This window comes from Dendronephthya gigantea, unplaced genomic scaffold (assembly GCF_004324835.1).
Source record: "Dendronephthya gigantea isolate DGI-Jeju-01 unplaced genomic scaffold, DenGig_1.0 000029F, whole genome shotgun sequence".
NCBI classification, from domain to species: Eukaryota; Metazoa; Cnidaria; class Anthozoa; order Malacalcyonacea; family Nephtheidae; genus Dendronephthya; species Dendronephthya gigantea.
Genome location: NW_021163039.1, coordinates 2,241,377 through 2,259,566, shown reverse-complemented (window position 1 = coordinate 2,259,566; position 18,190 = coordinate 2,241,377). Strand labels below are relative to the sequence as shown.

The window sequence follows — 18,190 nt, the reverse complement described above, 5'->3', positions numbered from 1 at the left end:
TTTCACACTCATTGTAGCTTTCAGAAGGTGACTTTGAATTCAAGGAATTTATTTATTTTTACTCGAGTCCTAATCTACTAGTTTCTATGGAGAATTGCCAGAATTGGCTGAGTCATATTTCAAGTAGTCTTATATTGACTTTAATCGCACATCGTTTCATTTTAATATAATCGTCTAATTCCTTAGCGTATGAGTGTATTTTTCTATCTCTTTCCGTGGACTTATGCCAAAAGTTGCTAAGTTCTTATCATATTTTCAAATTGCTTGTCAGTATTGATTCTAACTACAAAGCATTTTATTTTATTCTATTATAAGCCTTTACTACGTTGGCAGAAAGACATGCAATATAGTAAACTTATAGTTAGTAACAAAATAGGGCAATCAAAATTGACAATCAGAACTTTTTACTATACTTGGTAACAAAATAAGCCAATACAAATGGCCGGTGACACGTTTAATCTTATATTTGGTTTGCAAACGCGCTTGAAAGTCAGATTATTGGTATTAACACTAGCCATAGTCATTTACTTCGAAAGGGCACTTGTCGTTTATCGTTGAAGCCTTGAGGGCTAAATGAACCTCCACGTGCGTGTGTGACATCAGTTTCGTTTACATATGTCAACAATATCTTGAATGATATGAAATATAGCTACACTGATTTACAAAAATAAACACAGAACTATATCACCAATAAAACGGGAATATTTTCAGAAATACATCGCACTGAACGGTGGGTTCAGTAATAAACGCAGCTCCAAGACGGAAGTGTGGAAAAATGACTGCAACAAAACACAACTTATTTGTTCTATATCCAATCCTGATCATATCACATGCGTTCTACAGCGTCACAGAAGCAGGTATAAGTTTTTAGTTGAACAGTAACCTTATTTTTACTTTTATTTTTCCCGTTTTCCAGTAACCAATGGATTGTTTTGCTATAATGTTGTAGCGAGTGTTGATTTACCCAAATCTTATATCGTTTTTATCGTTATTCTTCCAACTCTATGGAAACTCCCCCCACTTGTTTGTCACTTGGAACATTAAAAAATTAGAACTTGATTTCAACTACTTTCCCTCAAGTATCGCCACGTTTTCCAACTTCATCACCATCATGAAATACACTATTATATTTTACTGCTGCCTGCCGAGGATTAACTTGAAATCCAGCAATTTTATTCAACCCAATATTATATAATGCTGAGAAGTGAGTGTCAATTTTGTACATGTATTGGTATTTTGAGATTCAGTTATTTGGTCTAATTTTACTGATGATGAATGAAGTGGTTATAAGCGTTCAAGAGAGCAAAAATCCCCTTAATTAAATAAAATCCACCTTGTTTCACCCAATCTGTTTCAGTAAATGTTGAAACTTCGGATTACTTGGCTAATAAAATCGGCCAAGGTCATACATTTAGCTAGCTGCTAGCAGTAAAAATTCAAACTATATAACGCAACCATAAGCAAAGTCGCGTAAGTACATTTTAACAAAAACAGGGATTTTACATGCTTTTTAAAAAAGATCTTCAGTTGACCTTGTTTTAATCAAATAAATTGTTTACCAAACAACGCACCGTTTCAATATACAGGCACTTAGATTTTCGAAAAAGATGTCTGTCCCAATTAGACGCTTTTTAATAATCAATAATCAGTCTACAACTAAAGTGATCGCACTCGATTTATAATGAATTTGAACCTGAGTATTCTGTACTTTGCATGAACAGTATTTTTAGCCTTTGTATTTTCTAGTCTTGGGTGGGCAGGTGTCTGCCAACTACCGTTACCCTAGGCAACTTTCCTTGCAACGTGCAATGTAATTGTACTCTTGAGGCTTCTATAGTCAAATACGAACATTTCGTACGATCTGCTAACTTTTCTTAGCATTTGAACACTCTTTACAAATGAAACATCGCTCAAAATTGTGGTTGATTTGCAAGTTGGAAGGGAAAGTGCTTAGTGCAACAGCGCCTTCAGTTGACGTTGTCTCTCTTCCAGGTGGAAGTGGATGTCCGATGTTGGGAAAATATTTTGGTAAATTTTGTTACTTCGCGAATAGTAAACGTTTCAGTTGGACTTATGCGAATATACAATGTACCAAAATGGGTGGCCAGCTTGCCAGGGTGACCAGTGGTGCTCTTAACACATTTCTTGCGCAAACATTCAGAGTTGAAAGGGCTTGGATTGGATTAACAAAGTGCCGAGGGAAATGGTGTTACCCCGATAGAAAAACATCATTTTATTACAATTGGGATACGAATCAGCCAGATAATAAAAGAAGATATGAATATTGTGTAGAAATGTTCCAGAACACACGATTCAGTGACGAACGATGTGCATCCCCCAGGGCATCTATCTGCGAAATACGTATGTTCTACTTTATTTATTAATTTATACTATGAATACATCAATCCAGTCGGTATATACAAGGTGAGTTAAAAAACCTGACACCTTTGAAATTCAAATTAGCCGCGAACTTATGGCTGGAATTTGACAATTCCCATTGTGTACAATCAACAAGACGTGGTTAATTAATGCGAAAGTATTTAAACCAATTGAACTAATTCGAATTTCTTTTGTATTACAGGGCTTAGAATGCATTTTAACTCCCAAAGGGAACAAACTTTATGTTCTAGGTTAATTAATGGTTCACTTATTTGATATGCTTCGTATACCCATGAGATATTTTAGGCAACTTCTGTCACATTACAGCCGATTACAGACACATTGCAGCTAATTTGAATTTCAAAGGTGTTGGGTTTTTTTCTCACCCTCTTTTAATGGCAGAATACCAATAGAAATATTTTTAGGACAAATTAATCCTTTCCACCCGACTATCAAAGGGTTAAAAGCACTATAAAATTTCGAGAATATTCTGTACGGCAATCCACAAATTAATTTACGTAATTTATACACTATAATTTCGACAAGTGCACTTAAGCTCACTCAAACTCATGGAGGGAGATCTCAATCACTTCATATAGCCTTTATCTTAAATCTCCTCATAGATTTAGAAAGCTTAAGATTAGATTAAATTTTTTCATGGATTAATTTGCATTGATGAATAATAATACGAATAATAATATAATTTTCTATTTCAAAAAATTCAGCTAATTTTGCCAACGTGATAATGTACTAACTGGTACAAATTTTTAACACTATAACAGCAGTAGACGACGTTGATGAATGTTTGTTGGGAACACACAGGTGTCATTCCCAAGCCACGTGCAACAATACCATTGGATCATACACATGTACTTGTAACGAAGGATTTATAGGAAATGGCAACGTTTGCAATGGTACATTACATTACACTACACTTCAAGTTGTATTAAAAAGAGTTTCCGCTTGGTAAATGTCTTATACTTTATTTTCAGTCGTCCATAAACTTCGTTTTTGAATTCATTTCTAAAAACACGTCTCTTATTCGGAAAAACGCTATTTTCGCACACTTTTTGTGTACAGTAGCAGTGCGAAGGTCTCAAACTATCCACGCATACCAAGAAAATTTCCTAACGATACGGGTTCCGAGAAGACATTTACTTAAGTGGTGAACGATTTTATACCGTGCATTTATGCTTAGTCACATTTACCTAGGTAATGAACCCATGTTTTTTGCATTTTACTAATTTAGACAAGGATGAATGCGCTTTGGAAACTCACAGATGTCATTATCAAGCGCTGTGCAACAATGCGATTGGATCATATAGCTGTACTTGTAAAGAAGGGTTTACAGGGAGCGGAAACATTTGTGAAGGTATAGTAAATGGTACTGGTACGATAGCATGGGCTTTTTGAAATGCTAAAATGCAAATATATTTTAACACTACCATGATAATATTTTTTTATGATAAAAGTTTTGAAGCGCTTCATCCAGATCTTTTAGGACATGATTTCAGGGCAAGCGTCATGAATGATCCTTTCTTATCAAAATACTGTCTTGTCACACTTTTATCCATTATTTCATGCTTTTGCAAGTATTTTCTTCTTTTGGCTTTTATTAGTTCCTCCATTCAGTGCGGCTTGTTTGCATGCAAATGACGTACCACCACTAATTACGGACCATCCACTAATTTTCTCATTCTCATTTTCTCATTTCTCATTCTCGCTAATGAAAAGTGCAATTAATATAATTTTTTGGAAATCAACGATCTTAGACAATGATGAATGTCGTTTGGAAACACAGAGCTGTCATTCTCAAGCCTCTTGCACGAATACTGTTTTGTGCAACAATGCAATTGAATGATATATACTTGTACTTGTTATAACGGATTATCAGGAGATGGAAAAGTTTGCGAATGCGCAGAAAATTATTGCATAACATGTGTTCATGTTTATGTAAATGCCGATAGTAAACCTTATTATGTTTCAAGCTATATCAATCACTTAGACAAAGATGAGTGCTCGCTGAGAAATCACAAATGTCATTTTAAAGCCTCGTGCAACAATACCATTGGATCATACACCTGTACTTGTAATGACGGATTTACAGGAAATGGGATCGTTTGCAAAGGTATAGAATGTATGGAGGCGTTTTCATTTGCATGCTGACGTTATATTTTTTGGAATCTTCAATTTAAGAACATAGCCGCCACAATACTATAGGATGATACACCTGTACTTGTACATGAAGGGTTTTCAGGAAAAGAAAACATTTACAAGAGTACCGTAAACAAAACGGTGGCAAATAAGTGCACATAAGTTTTATTTGCAAACTAGGTAATTAATATTTTTATTTTGGAATCTACTATAGACATTGATGAATGTACTTTGAAAACGAAAAAGTGTCATCCTCAAGCCTCGTGCAACAATTCCATTGGATCATACACCTGCTCTTGTAATAAAGGATTTATTGGAAATGGGACCATTTGCAAAGGTATGAATGTAGCATACGTGCTTTATTTTTGTCACGCTGAATACTGAATATTTTGGAATGCATCACGCAGACGAGAATGAATGTGCCTTGGAAACTCACAGATGTGATTCTCACGCCACGTGCAGCAATACTATTGGAGCATACACATGTACGTGTAATCGAGGATATAACGGAAATGGGACCGTTTGCGAAGGTATGGTTGCCTCAGCATACACACTTTATTAAGTGCGGCCAGTTTGCATGCAAATAACGTACCACCACTTTGTTAACTCATTAAAATCATCAGTAAATCATTAATAAACAGATTGTGCGTTTCTCAACCAATTAGCATTCACTAATTTTTTCATGCTAATGAAAAGTGCAATTAATATTATTTTTTGGAAATCAACGATCATAGATAATGATGAATGTCGTTTGGAAACACACAGTTGTCATTCTCAAGCCTCTTGCACGAATACTATTGGATCATTCACCTGTACTTGTAATGAAGGATTTTCAGGAAATGGCAACGTTTGCAAAGGTACAACAAGTCAGATAGGAAGAAATAAGGGCTCTGAATTATATTTGCATACTGGGTGGTGATTTTTTTGTTTTGTGCAACAATGCAATTGAATGATATATACTTGTACTTGTTATAACGGATTATCAGGAGATAGAAAAGTTTGCGAATACGCAGAAAATTATTGCATAACATGACTTCATGTTTATGTAAATGCCGATAGTAAACCTTATTATGTTTCAATCTATATCAATCACTTAGACAAAGATGAGTGTTCGCTGAGAAATCACAAATGTCATTCTCAAGCCTCATGCTACAATACCATTGGATCATACACCTGTACTTGTAATGAAGGATTTACAGGAAATGGGACCGTTTGCAAAGGTAAAGAATGTATGAAGGCGTTTTCATTTGCATGCTGAAACTATATTTTTGGAATCTTCAATGTCAGAACAGAGCCGCGTCAATACTATAGGATGATACACCTGTACTTTTAATGAAGGGTTTATAGGAAATGAAAACGTTTGCAAGCGTGCCGTAAAGAAAACGGTGGCAAATAAGTGCACATAAGTTTTATTTGCAAACTAGGTAATAAATATTTTTATTTTGGAATCAACTATAGACGTTGATGAATGTACTTTGAAAACGAAAAAGTGTCATCCTCAAGCCTCGTGCAACAATTCCATTGGATCATACACCTGCTCTTGTAATAAAGGATTTATTGGAAATGGGACCATTTGCGAAGGTATGAATGAAGAAAACGTACTTTATTTTTGACACGCTGAATACTGAATATTTTGGAATGCATAACGCAGACGAGAATGAATGTACCTTGGAAACTCACAGATGTGATTCTCACGCCACGTGCAGCAATACTATTGGAACATACACATGTACATGTAATCGAGGATTTAACGGAAATGGGACCGTTTGCGAAGGTATGGTTGCGTTAGCATACGCACTTTATTAATGTCATGCTGTTTACCGAATATTTTGGAGTGCAAAACAGTTTGCATCAGAGAGTAGGAAATCATAATTTTATTTGCCAACTTGTAATTAATATTTTTTTTGGAATCAACAATAGACACTGATGAATGTACTTTGGAAAGTCACAAATGTCATTTTCGAGCCTCGTGCAACAATACCATTGGATCATACACCTGTTCTTGTAATGAAGGGTTTATAGGAAATGGGACCGTTTGTGAAGGTTTGGCTATGTAGCAAATGTTCTTTATTAATGACACGCCTATTACGAAATGTTTTAGAATATATGTATATTCATGCTAGACGAGAATGAATGTTCCTTAAAAACTCGCAGTTGTCATTTGCAAGCTTCGTGCAAGAATGCTATTGCATCATACACCTCTTGTATTGCAATGCAATACCTCCCTGAGGCTTCTATAGTTGTCAAATATGAACATTTCTTACTATCTGCAACACTCTTTACAAATTAAGCATCCCTCAAAATTATGATTGCTTTGCAAGTTGGAAGGGAAATGGCTTAGTGTAACAGCGCGTTCAGTTGACGTTGTCTCTCTTCCAGGTGGAAGTGGATGTCCGACGTCGGGGAAATATTTTGGTAAATTTTGTTACTTCGCGAATAGTAAACGTTTCAGTTGGACTTATGCGAATATACAATGTACCAAAATGGGTGGCCAGCTTGCCAGGGTGACCAGTGGTGCTCTTAACACATTTCTTGCGCAAACATTCAGAGTTGAAAGGGCTTGGATTGGATTAACAAAGTGCCAAGGGAAATGGTGTTACCCCGATAGAAAAACATCATTTTATTACAATTGGAATACGAATCAGCCAGATAATAAAAGAAGATATGAATATTGTGTAGAAATGTTCCAGAACACACGATTCAGTGACGAACGATGTGCATCCCCTAGGGCATCTATCTGCGAGATATGTATGTTCTACTTTGTTGACTAATTTATACTATGAATATATATCAATCCAGTCGGTATATATCATGCCAGAATACTATACCTATAGAATTTTTTTTAGAGACAAATTATTCCTTGTTGCCAGACTATCAATTCGCCTTAGCTTTGGTACAAATATTATAGGGTAATATTTACAAAGGGTTAAAAAGCACTACAAAATTACGAGAATATTCTGTACGGAATCCACAAATCCATTTACGTAATTTACATACTATAATTTCGACAAGTGCACTTAGCCACTTAAACCTGTAGTTCAAAAGCTCACTCAAACTCATGGAGGGAGATCTCAATCACTTCACATAGCCTTTATCTTAAATCTCCTCATAGATTTAGAATGCTTAAGATTAGATTAAATTTTTTCATGGATTAATTTGCATTGATAAATAATAATACGAATAATATTATGATTTTCTATTTCAAAAAATTCAGCTAATTTTTCCAACGTGATAATGCACTAAATTTTACAAATATTTTAACACTATAACAGCAGTAGACGACGTTGATGAGTGTCTGTTGGGAACACACAGGTGTCATCCTCAAGCCTCGTGCAACAATTCCATTGGATCATACACCTGTTCTTGTAATAAAGGATTTATTGGAAATGGGATCGTTTGCAAAGGTATGGACGTGGTAACCTTCTCTTTTTATTTTTGACATGCTGAGTGCTGAATATTTTGGAATGTATAATGTAGACTTGGATGAATGTGCCTTGAAAACTCACACATGCCATTCTCAAGCTACGTGCAGCAATACCATTGGATTATACAACTGTACTTGTAATGGAGGATTTATTGGAAATGGGATCGTTTGCGAAGGTATGTTTGCGTTATCATCATACGTGAAGTATTAATGACTTGCTGTTTACCGAATATTTTGGAGTACAGGAATGTTTTCAAAAGCATCATAAGGCTGACAGTAAGGAATGATGGCTATTATGCTTACTTTTTACTGGATATCGTATTTTTGGAATCAACCATAGACGCTGATGAATGTACATTGGAAAGTCACAAATGTCCTTCTCGAGCCTCGTGTAACAATACTCTTGGATCATATACTTGTTCTTGTAATGAAGGATTTGAAGGAAATGGGACCATTTGTAAAGGTACAATAAGTCATAGAGTAGAAAATCGGGGTCGTTATTTTTAATTACATGCTGAGTACTAAATATTTTTACTAAAGACCGTGATGAATGTACTTTGGAAACTCACCAATGTCATCCTCATGCCTCGTGCAACAATACCAATGGATCATATACTTGTACTTGTAATAAAGGACTCAAAGGAAATGGGACCGTTTGTGAAGGTATGGTTTTGTTAGCATTAGCGTTTTATTAATGCATTGCTTAATATTAAATGTTTGTGAATCTGTATTCGTAGACATGGATGAATGTTCCTTGAAAACTCACAGATGTCATTCTCAAGCCACATGCAACAATACTATTGGATCATACAGCTGTACTTGCAACAAGGGATTAAAAGGAAATGGTACCATTTGTGAAGGTATGGTTGTGTTACCATACGTGCTTTAATGGCATGTTGTTTACCGAATATCTTGGAATATGTAATCAATGTAAGACGAGAATGAATGTGCCTCTTAAACTCACAGGTATCATCCTCGAGCCCAGTGCAGCAACGCTGCTGGGCGATAACAGAACAATATACAACTTTAATCTATTACTAAAGATGTTTCGGGGGAAAATTCTCTCCAAACTAACTGTCAACTTTTTGTTAGACGTTATATGCATAAACGTGCACATAGTGCCTTGAAAAAGGAGATAATGCGAGGAAAAAATGAACAATATGCAATAATTGCCATGCCGATCCAACCTGAAAGTGCAAATATGAGAATTGCAGATAATGAAAAATTTAAGAGCAAAACATATACCACATGAATTACAATCCATTTTAAATCTATATCATTTGATAATACACTTCATACCCGGAAATTCCATTTTTCCTCTTGAAAATTGAAAAAAAAGCATTCCGCGAAGGATTCCTAGAAAAATACGAATGCGTAGATAAACGAAAAGTAGACAAAAATTAATTTTATTTAATTTTATTTAATTTAATTAAATATTATTTTACTAATTTAATTTTTCATATTCTACTAGTCTTAATTCCCCAACGAAAAAACAGGCTCGTTTCTTTAGTCTTGGTTTCTGGTAAAGTGAACTTCAGCAAGAAAGACAAGTTTAGAAAACTCATGAAGGAGGTAAACTAGAATTATGGACGTTCATACTATACATCCAAATAATTGTGCAGTAATGCATCGTTGGACTGATCAATCATCAATCAGCACAAAAGTTTTTCCGCGCATAAAAAGTTCATTATTTAACTTTTAGGTGGATGAACTATATAAAAAGAATGCAACTGCTCGAGAAAGATCCGCACAAAATATCATCCAAGAACTGTCTAATCTTACTGGACGTTATCCTGGAAATGAAAAGGAAGAAATGCTAGGTTCCGAATATCTTTATGGCACCGTTAAAATAATTCAGAAAATTGTTAATTTGAATATTTCTGATGATTGTTTTAACATATTGGGCCCTGCAAATAATATATTGGATGATAGAAACAGAGAATCCTGGAGAAATATGACGGTAAGTTCCCATATTTCCCATTTTCCTCCATTTCTGGTCGCGTTTTCTGCTGCAAAAGTACGCAGGCTCTTCTCATTCGTCTTATCACAAAGGAAAACAGAACTATCATTCTTGTGCGAGAGCGGTGAGATCTTTTAACATGCATTTAAGCAAGTTTTCTATGACAAGTGTTTATACGACAAGTTTTAATTGGCAATTGCACGTGCTTATAATGCACAACAAATTATTGACAACGTGAGCGCGCCATTGCAAAATACTATAGTACGCTGGCCAACCGCATACAAGTGGTCACATTATGTGACAAGTTTTCTTTGTTGACTCAAATTTTTCGGTGCAGCTCTTAGATTTGTCCCATGAAAATAATTGCACTGTTTTTTGTCGCACACACAGAAGAACAAGGCCATTTACCTACTTTTACTCACTTTACTATATTGTGCTTCTCGCAAGACGCACCTTTCCTATCCCCTGTCGGTTTTTACATCCAATATTAGGATTGTTCGTCGTATTTCTACTTGCCATCTTTATGTTTCCTAATCCAGACTTTTCTTTCTTTCTTCATAATTTCTCCAAAAAATGACTTTTTAATTCATTTCATTGTCTTGAGTATACCAACGATGTTAATATAAAACTCGCTCGGTAGGTTTTTCTTATGTCCATTACTTTTTATGATTTTCGCTTCAATTTCTTTTTTAAATTCTTCCTTTTATTCCTCCGTTAGAACCGGAATACGGTCCGTGATCTGGCGGTAACATTGCAAAATTATGGATTTCAATGTGGGGAGAAATTAAAGAACAACAAAAGTACCTCGCCTATATTTCGCAATCATTCTAACGTGCAGATACGTGTCAAATACCAAAAGCCCTCAGAATTTCCACCTCAGGAAAGGGTTTTCAATTTCCCAAATACATCGTTCATTTTATCACCGGACGCAATTCGGAACACTTCCGGAGCTGTGGTAGTTGTCGTGTGGTATAAGACACTGAACTTATTCCTGACAAACATTGATTATGATGGCAGTAACCATACAGTAAACAGCAAAATCATTACTGCTAGCGTCCGACCTGAACCAAAAATGTCGTTTAAAGAACCTGTTCGTATCATCTGGGATGGAAAAGGATTGGTATGTGCAGTAGATATTCTTCATGAATCTTAGAAATATAATTAATCTTTTCATTCTTGTAAAGTAAGAATGTCTTCGTTTTGTGGAATATTCAACGATTTCGCTTACGCCTGAATTGTTGAATGGAACCACATAGAACGATTCAACTTTCAAATCATAAAAATATGCGATACATTACGCCCAAAAAAATCATTATAAGTACACTATTCCAACCTGTTCCATGGTATTTTATTATACTTTTAATTATACATTAGCTACTATTTCGATAGTTGAAATTACAGTCATATGATCAACACAGAACAGAAAAATGCGAATCCTAAAAATTGATTTTTCATGCCCAGGACAAACCAAAACGTTGCGTGTATTGGAACCCAGAATTAAATGAAAATGCTTGGAAATCCGACGGGTGCAAGAGAGGCGAGTTAAATAGTGACCGTTTACTATGTGAATGTGACCATCTCACTGCTTTCGCTAATATGGACATTTCGGAGACAAGTTTGGTAAGCTTTGAAAGCTAAAAAGTGTAATATATTCCATAGGAATTTGAATTTCTTTATTCACTAAAGGTAATTCAATATATTCAATAGTTAAGTAAAGCTGAGCGGGGCGCTTTGGAGAAAATAACAACAGTTGGTTGTGTTCTATCATTGGCTGGTGTGATATTGACGATATTAGCCCACGTGTTGCAGTGGAAAAGAATCCACAGAAATGCCAAAAGCAAAGTTCCTTCTAAAGTTCTCATGAATCTCTGCGTTGCGATTGGAATGACAAATGTCCTTGCTATCCTTGCAGGACCCGGACGTGATGAAGAGGTTTGGATACCTTTAACTGCAAATTCTTTTAACACCAATTAATTTTCTTTTTGCCTTCATCTTCCCATAAAACTATTTATCTTTAATTAACTTAGCATCAAATGTTGTATAACAACACCTAAAATAGACAAAAAACTTCTCGACGTTTTGACCTGAGGGCCTTCGTCAGGAGAGTTATATAGTATAGTTAGTCCTACTAACTCTCCTGACGAAGGCCCTCAGGTCGAAACGTCGAGAAGTCTTTTGTCTTTGTTTCGAAGCCTCGAGAAGTGTTTTGTCTATTTTAGGCAGTTGTTATACCACATTTGATGCAAAGTTGTTTGAAGACGCTGCCACGCTACTCCCTGGTTATATTGGAACTTATTCATCTATTTATCTACCTTCATCATTGATTTCTCTTTTTCTTTCAGTTATTTTGCATAACCGTTTCAATCTTGTTATATCTTTCGGTACTCGCTTTATTTGGATGGATGTTATGCGAAGGGATAGTTATATATTTACAACTGGTTAATGTTTATGCCGGTTTGAGCTTGGGAGGCAAATATATGAAGACATTCTATTCCATTGGTTGGGGTGAGTGCAACTATCAAACTTTACAAGATGCGGAAAATTTTGTTTGATAGTTAGTGTTATAATAATAATAAGATAATAGTATTGAAAATAACTACCAAAGAGAACGATGCTTCAAATCAAAACTAAAGCTTACTTACACTTGTCCCTGCCTGAAGCAGCCCAACGTATTATTTTCCAACGTAAGATTTTGTTTGCTAATCACTACGGATACGATTCAACCTAGGCTTTTAGCAATTCGGAATTTTCAGCAGTCTGCCTTACCAATGCATACAGGCTTCACCTGCTTTTAATTTACGCTCTCTTTGAAGAACGCCTTTACTGAAATGCTGTTTTTGAATCTTATGTAGGATTTCCACTGACCATTGTCGTACTATTAGTTGTGGTATATCAACCATTTGACTTTATCTCAGACCACTCATGTTGGTGCCCGGTTGGTGGTGTGCTTTTTTGGATTTTTGTTGGCACGATGGGGCTGATATTGCTGGTAAGGTATATATTATTTAAATGATCTGTAGAATGCAAAAAATTATTTTCATATTGCTTTGATTATAAAATTCCGTTTACGGAGATGTAAAGTTTCCCAATTCGGCGGATATTTGCCATTTGCCGGACCCATGTTCAAAACCTGTCGGCATTTACTGGACCGTGTCGAAACGCACATGCACAAATTGTGAAAGGATATCATCTTTTGTGGTAAGAAGTAAGAAAAATGCTCCGAAAGTAGGAAAAATTACCCAAAAGTGAAATGATACATAAACTAATTTTTTTTTCCAAATTGGAATTTATTGTCACGAAAGGCCTTAATGTGTTCAATTCCAGCTCTTTCATAACTACATATCAATGTAGCTTCGGTTTCCCGGATATCAGGACAAGTGGAAGAATTCACATGAAATGTTAAATTTCACAAGTGAAAATCTTTCTCATGAAGTTACTTCGAATAACACATGATAAAGGTTTCAGTTATAATCACACCTGGCAATCTTTGTTAAAAACGCAATCGTTCCAACATTACAGGAAAAAATGTCCTGTATGGGTCTCCTTTTTTGGTGCATGAAACTCATTGATTTCGAGGTTATACCTTGGATATGTATAATAATAAAATGTTTATAATTTCAGATCAACATCGTTATCTTTTTTCTGGCTTTACGAAAAGCTTTGTCATCCAGCGAAGTGAGCACAATCCGTAGTGAAGCTGATACCGTGTTGAGAAAAGCAAAAATCGGCTTGAAAGGTTCCGCTGTGCTTCTTCCAATACTTGGTCTAACCTGGGTGTTTGGATTGCTGGTATTCAATCGAGATACAGTTGTGTTTAAATATTTATTCGCAATATTTAACTCGCTACAAGGAATGATGATATTTGCTTCCCATGTGCTTTTAAATACAAAGGTATATAATCACCTCTTAGTGCTAGTTGTGACTTCACTAGCTAAACTGTCTCGCTGTCTTCAAAATGCGATGTTGTTTAGATATTATGGAGCTTTAACTGTGACTACGAACCTTTAGTATTTTCGCGTCATTTTCGCGTTAAATTTGGTTCTTTTGCCTACAACATCTCTCGAAACTCGCGTTGGGCCGTAGTCTTGAGGGTACGAAATTTCTCAGTAAACCATAGGCAGCCCAATTTTTAAGCGAATGGCGAAATTTCGCCTGCTCCTTCTAAATTGACCGTAACGAAAAAGCATTGCGGGTATTACGAATGATTGACTGAAAAAAGATGGCAAGAAAAACTCCTAATGACGTGAAATTTTAACCCAGTGAAGAAAATAACTTCCTGTTTAATGCCTGTCCTTTAAAAGATGTCGGTTCACTTTTTTAAACGATTTCCGACCGCAATGCATTCTGGTAAAATGTACATCCGCCATCTTTTTTGTTATGGTCACTTGCGAACGCTGTTTCTTATTTCTTATAGTTTCACGACGCCTTCTTGCAAGAAAAGAGAAGTCGTAATGAAAGACGCAATACCTATGCTATGATAAGAAACAATACTTCCAGTAAGTTTAACTTTAAATATTTACATAAATTTGTATAAAACATATTCATGTTTACAGATCATTAGGGACAATTCCTTTTTAATTTTCGTATATTTAGGCAGTATATTACAAACAACAAGTGAATATAGCAGTAGAAAATTCAGTGTCTCACCTCAACCAGTATTCTTGAGAGGAACTTTTGACAGATCAGCAATAAAAGTGGAGAAAAAATGCACCCCAGAAAGAATTACAGACGGTTTAGTCCAAGATCTAGCTATATAGAGGAATGAGTGTTCCATAATGATGGCCAGAGAGTTCACTCAGTGGAAGGTAGTAGTTATTCATAGTCCGTGCTAGGCAAGACAAAAAACCATTCCATAAGCGAGGAGTGAAACTAAGGCTTGTTTTTATACAGCGTGTACTTCTGCAAGCTATAGGGTTTTCATTGTATTGGCGCTCGCGCGTGTTACATCTATTATAATGACAAGATTGGCATTTTTTTACTAAAACATAGTGCTTCGTTTGTTAAAGTTTGCCAATGAAAACAATAAAAAAATTTAAAGTAATGTTATTAGTCGGTAATTTTATTGCATTCCACACGATGCTGGAAGAATTTGAAAACGCACGAATATTCCGCCGGTTAGGCGTACCATCCACACGTATCCGGCGTTTTCGCCCACTGAAAACGGAAGAATATTAGCCCCGTACACACGATGCCGGAAGAATTTGAAAACGCCGGAAGAATATTCCGCTGGTTACGCGTACCGTCCAAACGTATATGGCGTTTTCGCCCACTGAAAACGGACGAATATTAGCCCTGTCCACACGATGCCAGATGAATTTGAAAACACAAGAATATTCCCACTGTTACGCGTACCGTCCACACGTATCTGGCGTTTTATACGTGCATGGACAGCTTTGCCGCATAAAATTGAAAACGATGACGTCAGGCATCAAATCGTTTCCATATTAATGAGGCTTGTTTCACGTCTTGTGATTTAAGCTCAACTTTATATTGCTATATTAGCCTCAAATAAGTCTTATTTAGGTTATTTTCATGTTGAGTAAAATCCTCGCCAATTCTTTTAGCATTTGCAGAAGCATTTTTCGAGAGAACGTGTCTAAAATGTTTGAGTATGGTTATACACAATTTCTTATGCACGACATGCAATTAATAGATACTCAACAACAATATTTATAAGTTCGGGCTGTCATCTGTCCAAGTCCTCATGGCTTATTTTTCACTTTGGATTTGGTAGATTTCTGCTTTCATTTCGATATCCCACCTGTGACACGCGGGTGGAAAACATGCAGGTGTATTGCGGGATCAAATAACTTTAGCGTTCTCGGATCGTTTTTGTGTTTACGTGTGGACGCGGATAAATATTTTAACGGATAAATATTTTTGCGTTTTCAAATTCTTCCGGCATCATGTAAACAGGGCCTTAAAATCGATTTGAAGGAAATGACAGATTCAGCAATTTTTGCCTCATGGGGAAGATTGTTCTAATGTAGGGCTGCACTATAATTGAAGCACCTTTTACTAAATTATTTTTTCGGCATGCATGGTGCTTGATCAGTTTCCCTGTTTCGTACTATAATATCTCTTTCATACTTCAGATGAATTTTTTTAAGGTTGGGTGCAGGCGGTGTGGCCATTTAAAATCTTATAGATAAAAAAAGGCCTTTTGTAATTTTGCCTTACTTCCAGAGGTTGTCAGTTCCATTACTCTTGCGACTTGATTTTGATATTTTTGTAACCTGTCCTTCAGGCCAATTTCACAATTATGAATTTTACCATAACGCGCTACATGTAATCGAAATAAGGCTGCACAGTTGCATGTATGGTACAACATTTTTAGAGTATCCCTTCCTACAATGCAAAGTCTCCAGCTGGAAAAACGACTGTCAATTGGCGTTTTAGCAGCAATTCAAAAAAATACGTTATTATAGCATATAATATATCGTAGGTGATCCCTGCATAGTCAGTTTCACAAAACTCTGTCCAAATCTCATTCACTTTTAGCATCTTTAAAATAAATATTTCAAGTTGAGGCTACCGTAATATGAAATAAAATTCGCATGACATTCAGGCTTTAGCAGACTACATTTTAGTAAAAAATCTTAGCTTGCTAAAGCTTTCAAAATAATAATCTGATTCTCGTTATCTGATCGTGTAACACGCGCGAGCGCCACGCAAACGAACGCTACGTGCAGATGGAAAACATCCTGCTTCAACACTCACTTAACAAAGCCTTGATTTGCAATTACAAATAACCTTGCAGTTGACACTTTGAATGTCTGATTATTTAGCGACAAAGTTAAACACATTTGATGTCAAATTTCCATTTAGCGGCAGTTAGGCAGTAGCCAAGAAACAGCCAGTCGCTGTTCTTTTGTTTTGTTATATGAATATATGCTTAACACAATGCTATAGACACGTAAACGTACGTGTTGCTTTCGTAGTTAGTATACATGCATGTCTTAATTACGAATTATTAAGTACTATGCCTTCCCTGTTTGAAGATACCCTAAAAATTCATTTTTTATATAAAGGACCCTATATTTCATCATGCAGGATGTTCAAGTTAAATGCCGAAAAGATCAAATTAAGGGGCTGTTTACATGAGCCCAGTTACCCGAGATTCAACAAAGCGTGAAACTGACAACATTGAGGTATTGAAATAAGTCTTGACACACAACTAGCACATGCTATTGTTTTGGTGATTATACGACTGCCAGGATCTTGTTAACTGCTCAGTTTAATAGCTCAAAATCATCTCACGCTTCGTTCAATCTCAGGTAACCAGGCTCATGTAGACTGCCCCTAACTCAAAGCAGACCCGTGTCTAGTTGTTCAAATTATAATTTCGCACATGATTTGTTGTAGAAAAATATTTTCTGTAATTCTTTGATATCAGTTCAACTTGTGCTTAAGATTGATTTGCTCATATGTAAACTTTAAAAAATTAATCATTCCTTATAAACCCTTTTCTGGCCAAAAACGATAATTGACGTAGTTTATACGTCAAACCTTGCTCTCGTCGAATGTAATTTCACTAATAGATAATAAAATTAATGATCAATTCGTTTAACCTGAGGAGTAACTATCATGAATATCATCTCATATATTACTTTAATATAACATTCGACGCAAAAAGTCATCCCGTACATAACTTTTCGCAGTATAGCAGTTCAAAATGAAAATTTAACTTCTGTTTACATTTGTGTGTTTACACTGATCACGTTGTACCATATCGTGTTGCATATGCTAAATAAGTAACACTCGAAATATATGCCGCCACTTGTGAGGTGTGGTTTGAACGGAAACTAATAGTCTTTCAGTCAATACAAAACACGTGTGGGAGAAGCATTTGGTTACCTAGTAGCAGCACGTCCGCAGGATCTAATTTTAGATACAAATACACTATTCTGTTTGGTGTGACCCAGTTGCCGTCAATGTTCGACAAGCATCTCATTGCCCGTATGTGAAAACAAGTGTTCAATGTCTTTTTTCCTAGTAACTAATATATACCTTACTAAAAGTATACTAGCAGTAATCACAGATTAGTGATGTGCGTTCGGAATGTGTTGATTTCGGTTACCTATCATTAACAAAAATGTTAACATTATAACGTCACATCGTACGTGATTGAAAGGTTACCCGCAAAATGAGTAATTTGACAACAGTGATGGCTCATATGCTTTAATTAACAATAAAATGTCAAAATAGAGCGAGCACATAGTCTCCAGTTACTATGACGACACGTCAGAACGAGGCAAATCTGACATCGCAAA

The 18,190-nt window shown here is 35.8% G+C and overlaps 1 protein-coding gene across 1 annotated transcript; it reads left to right on the top strand.

Annotated features, from left to right (window-relative positions):
- Positions 1 to 775: 775 nt before the first annotated feature.
- Positions 776 to 16,443, top strand: LOC114523973 (fibrillin-3-like). Its single transcript, XM_028545045.1, has 28 exons — positions 776 to 857; positions 1,993 to 2,361; positions 3,162 to 3,293; positions 3,629 to 3,751; positions 4,385 to 4,507; positions 4,748 to 4,870; positions 4,941 to 5,063; positions 5,268 to 5,390; positions 5,631 to 5,753; positions 5,992 to 6,114; positions 6,185 to 6,307; positions 6,454 to 6,576; positions 6,913 to 7,281; positions 7,806 to 7,937; positions 8,011 to 8,133; positions 8,298 to 8,420; positions 8,498 to 8,620; positions 8,695 to 8,817; positions 9,429 to 9,529; positions 9,660 to 9,917; positions 10,636 to 11,037; positions 11,379 to 11,537; positions 11,625 to 11,849; positions 12,260 to 12,422; positions 12,770 to 12,906; positions 13,539 to 13,808; positions 14,332 to 14,413; positions 14,511 to 16,443. The coding sequence occupies exons 1-28, from the start codon at positions 776 to 778 to the stop codon at positions 14,672 to 14,674; spliced, it is 4,644 nt and encodes a 1,547-aa protein (XP_028400846.1). The 3' UTR covers positions 14,675 to 16,443.
- Positions 16,444 to 18,190: the final 1,747 nt, after the last annotated feature.

Bases quoted from the DNA above. Each gene is read 5' to 3' on its own strand.
- LOC114523973 (XM_028545045.1), top strand. From the start codon at position 776: ATGACTGCAACAAAACACAACTTATTTGTTCTATATCCAATCCTGATC. The intron at 4,871-4,940 runs GTATGAATGTAG...TGCATCACGCAG, and splicing joins AAATGGGACCATTTGCAAAG to ACGAGAATGAATGTGCCTTG. The intron at 8,421-8,497 runs GTACAATAAGTC...TTTTTACTAAAG, and splicing joins AAATGGGACCATTTGTAAAG to ACCGTGATGAATGTACTTTG.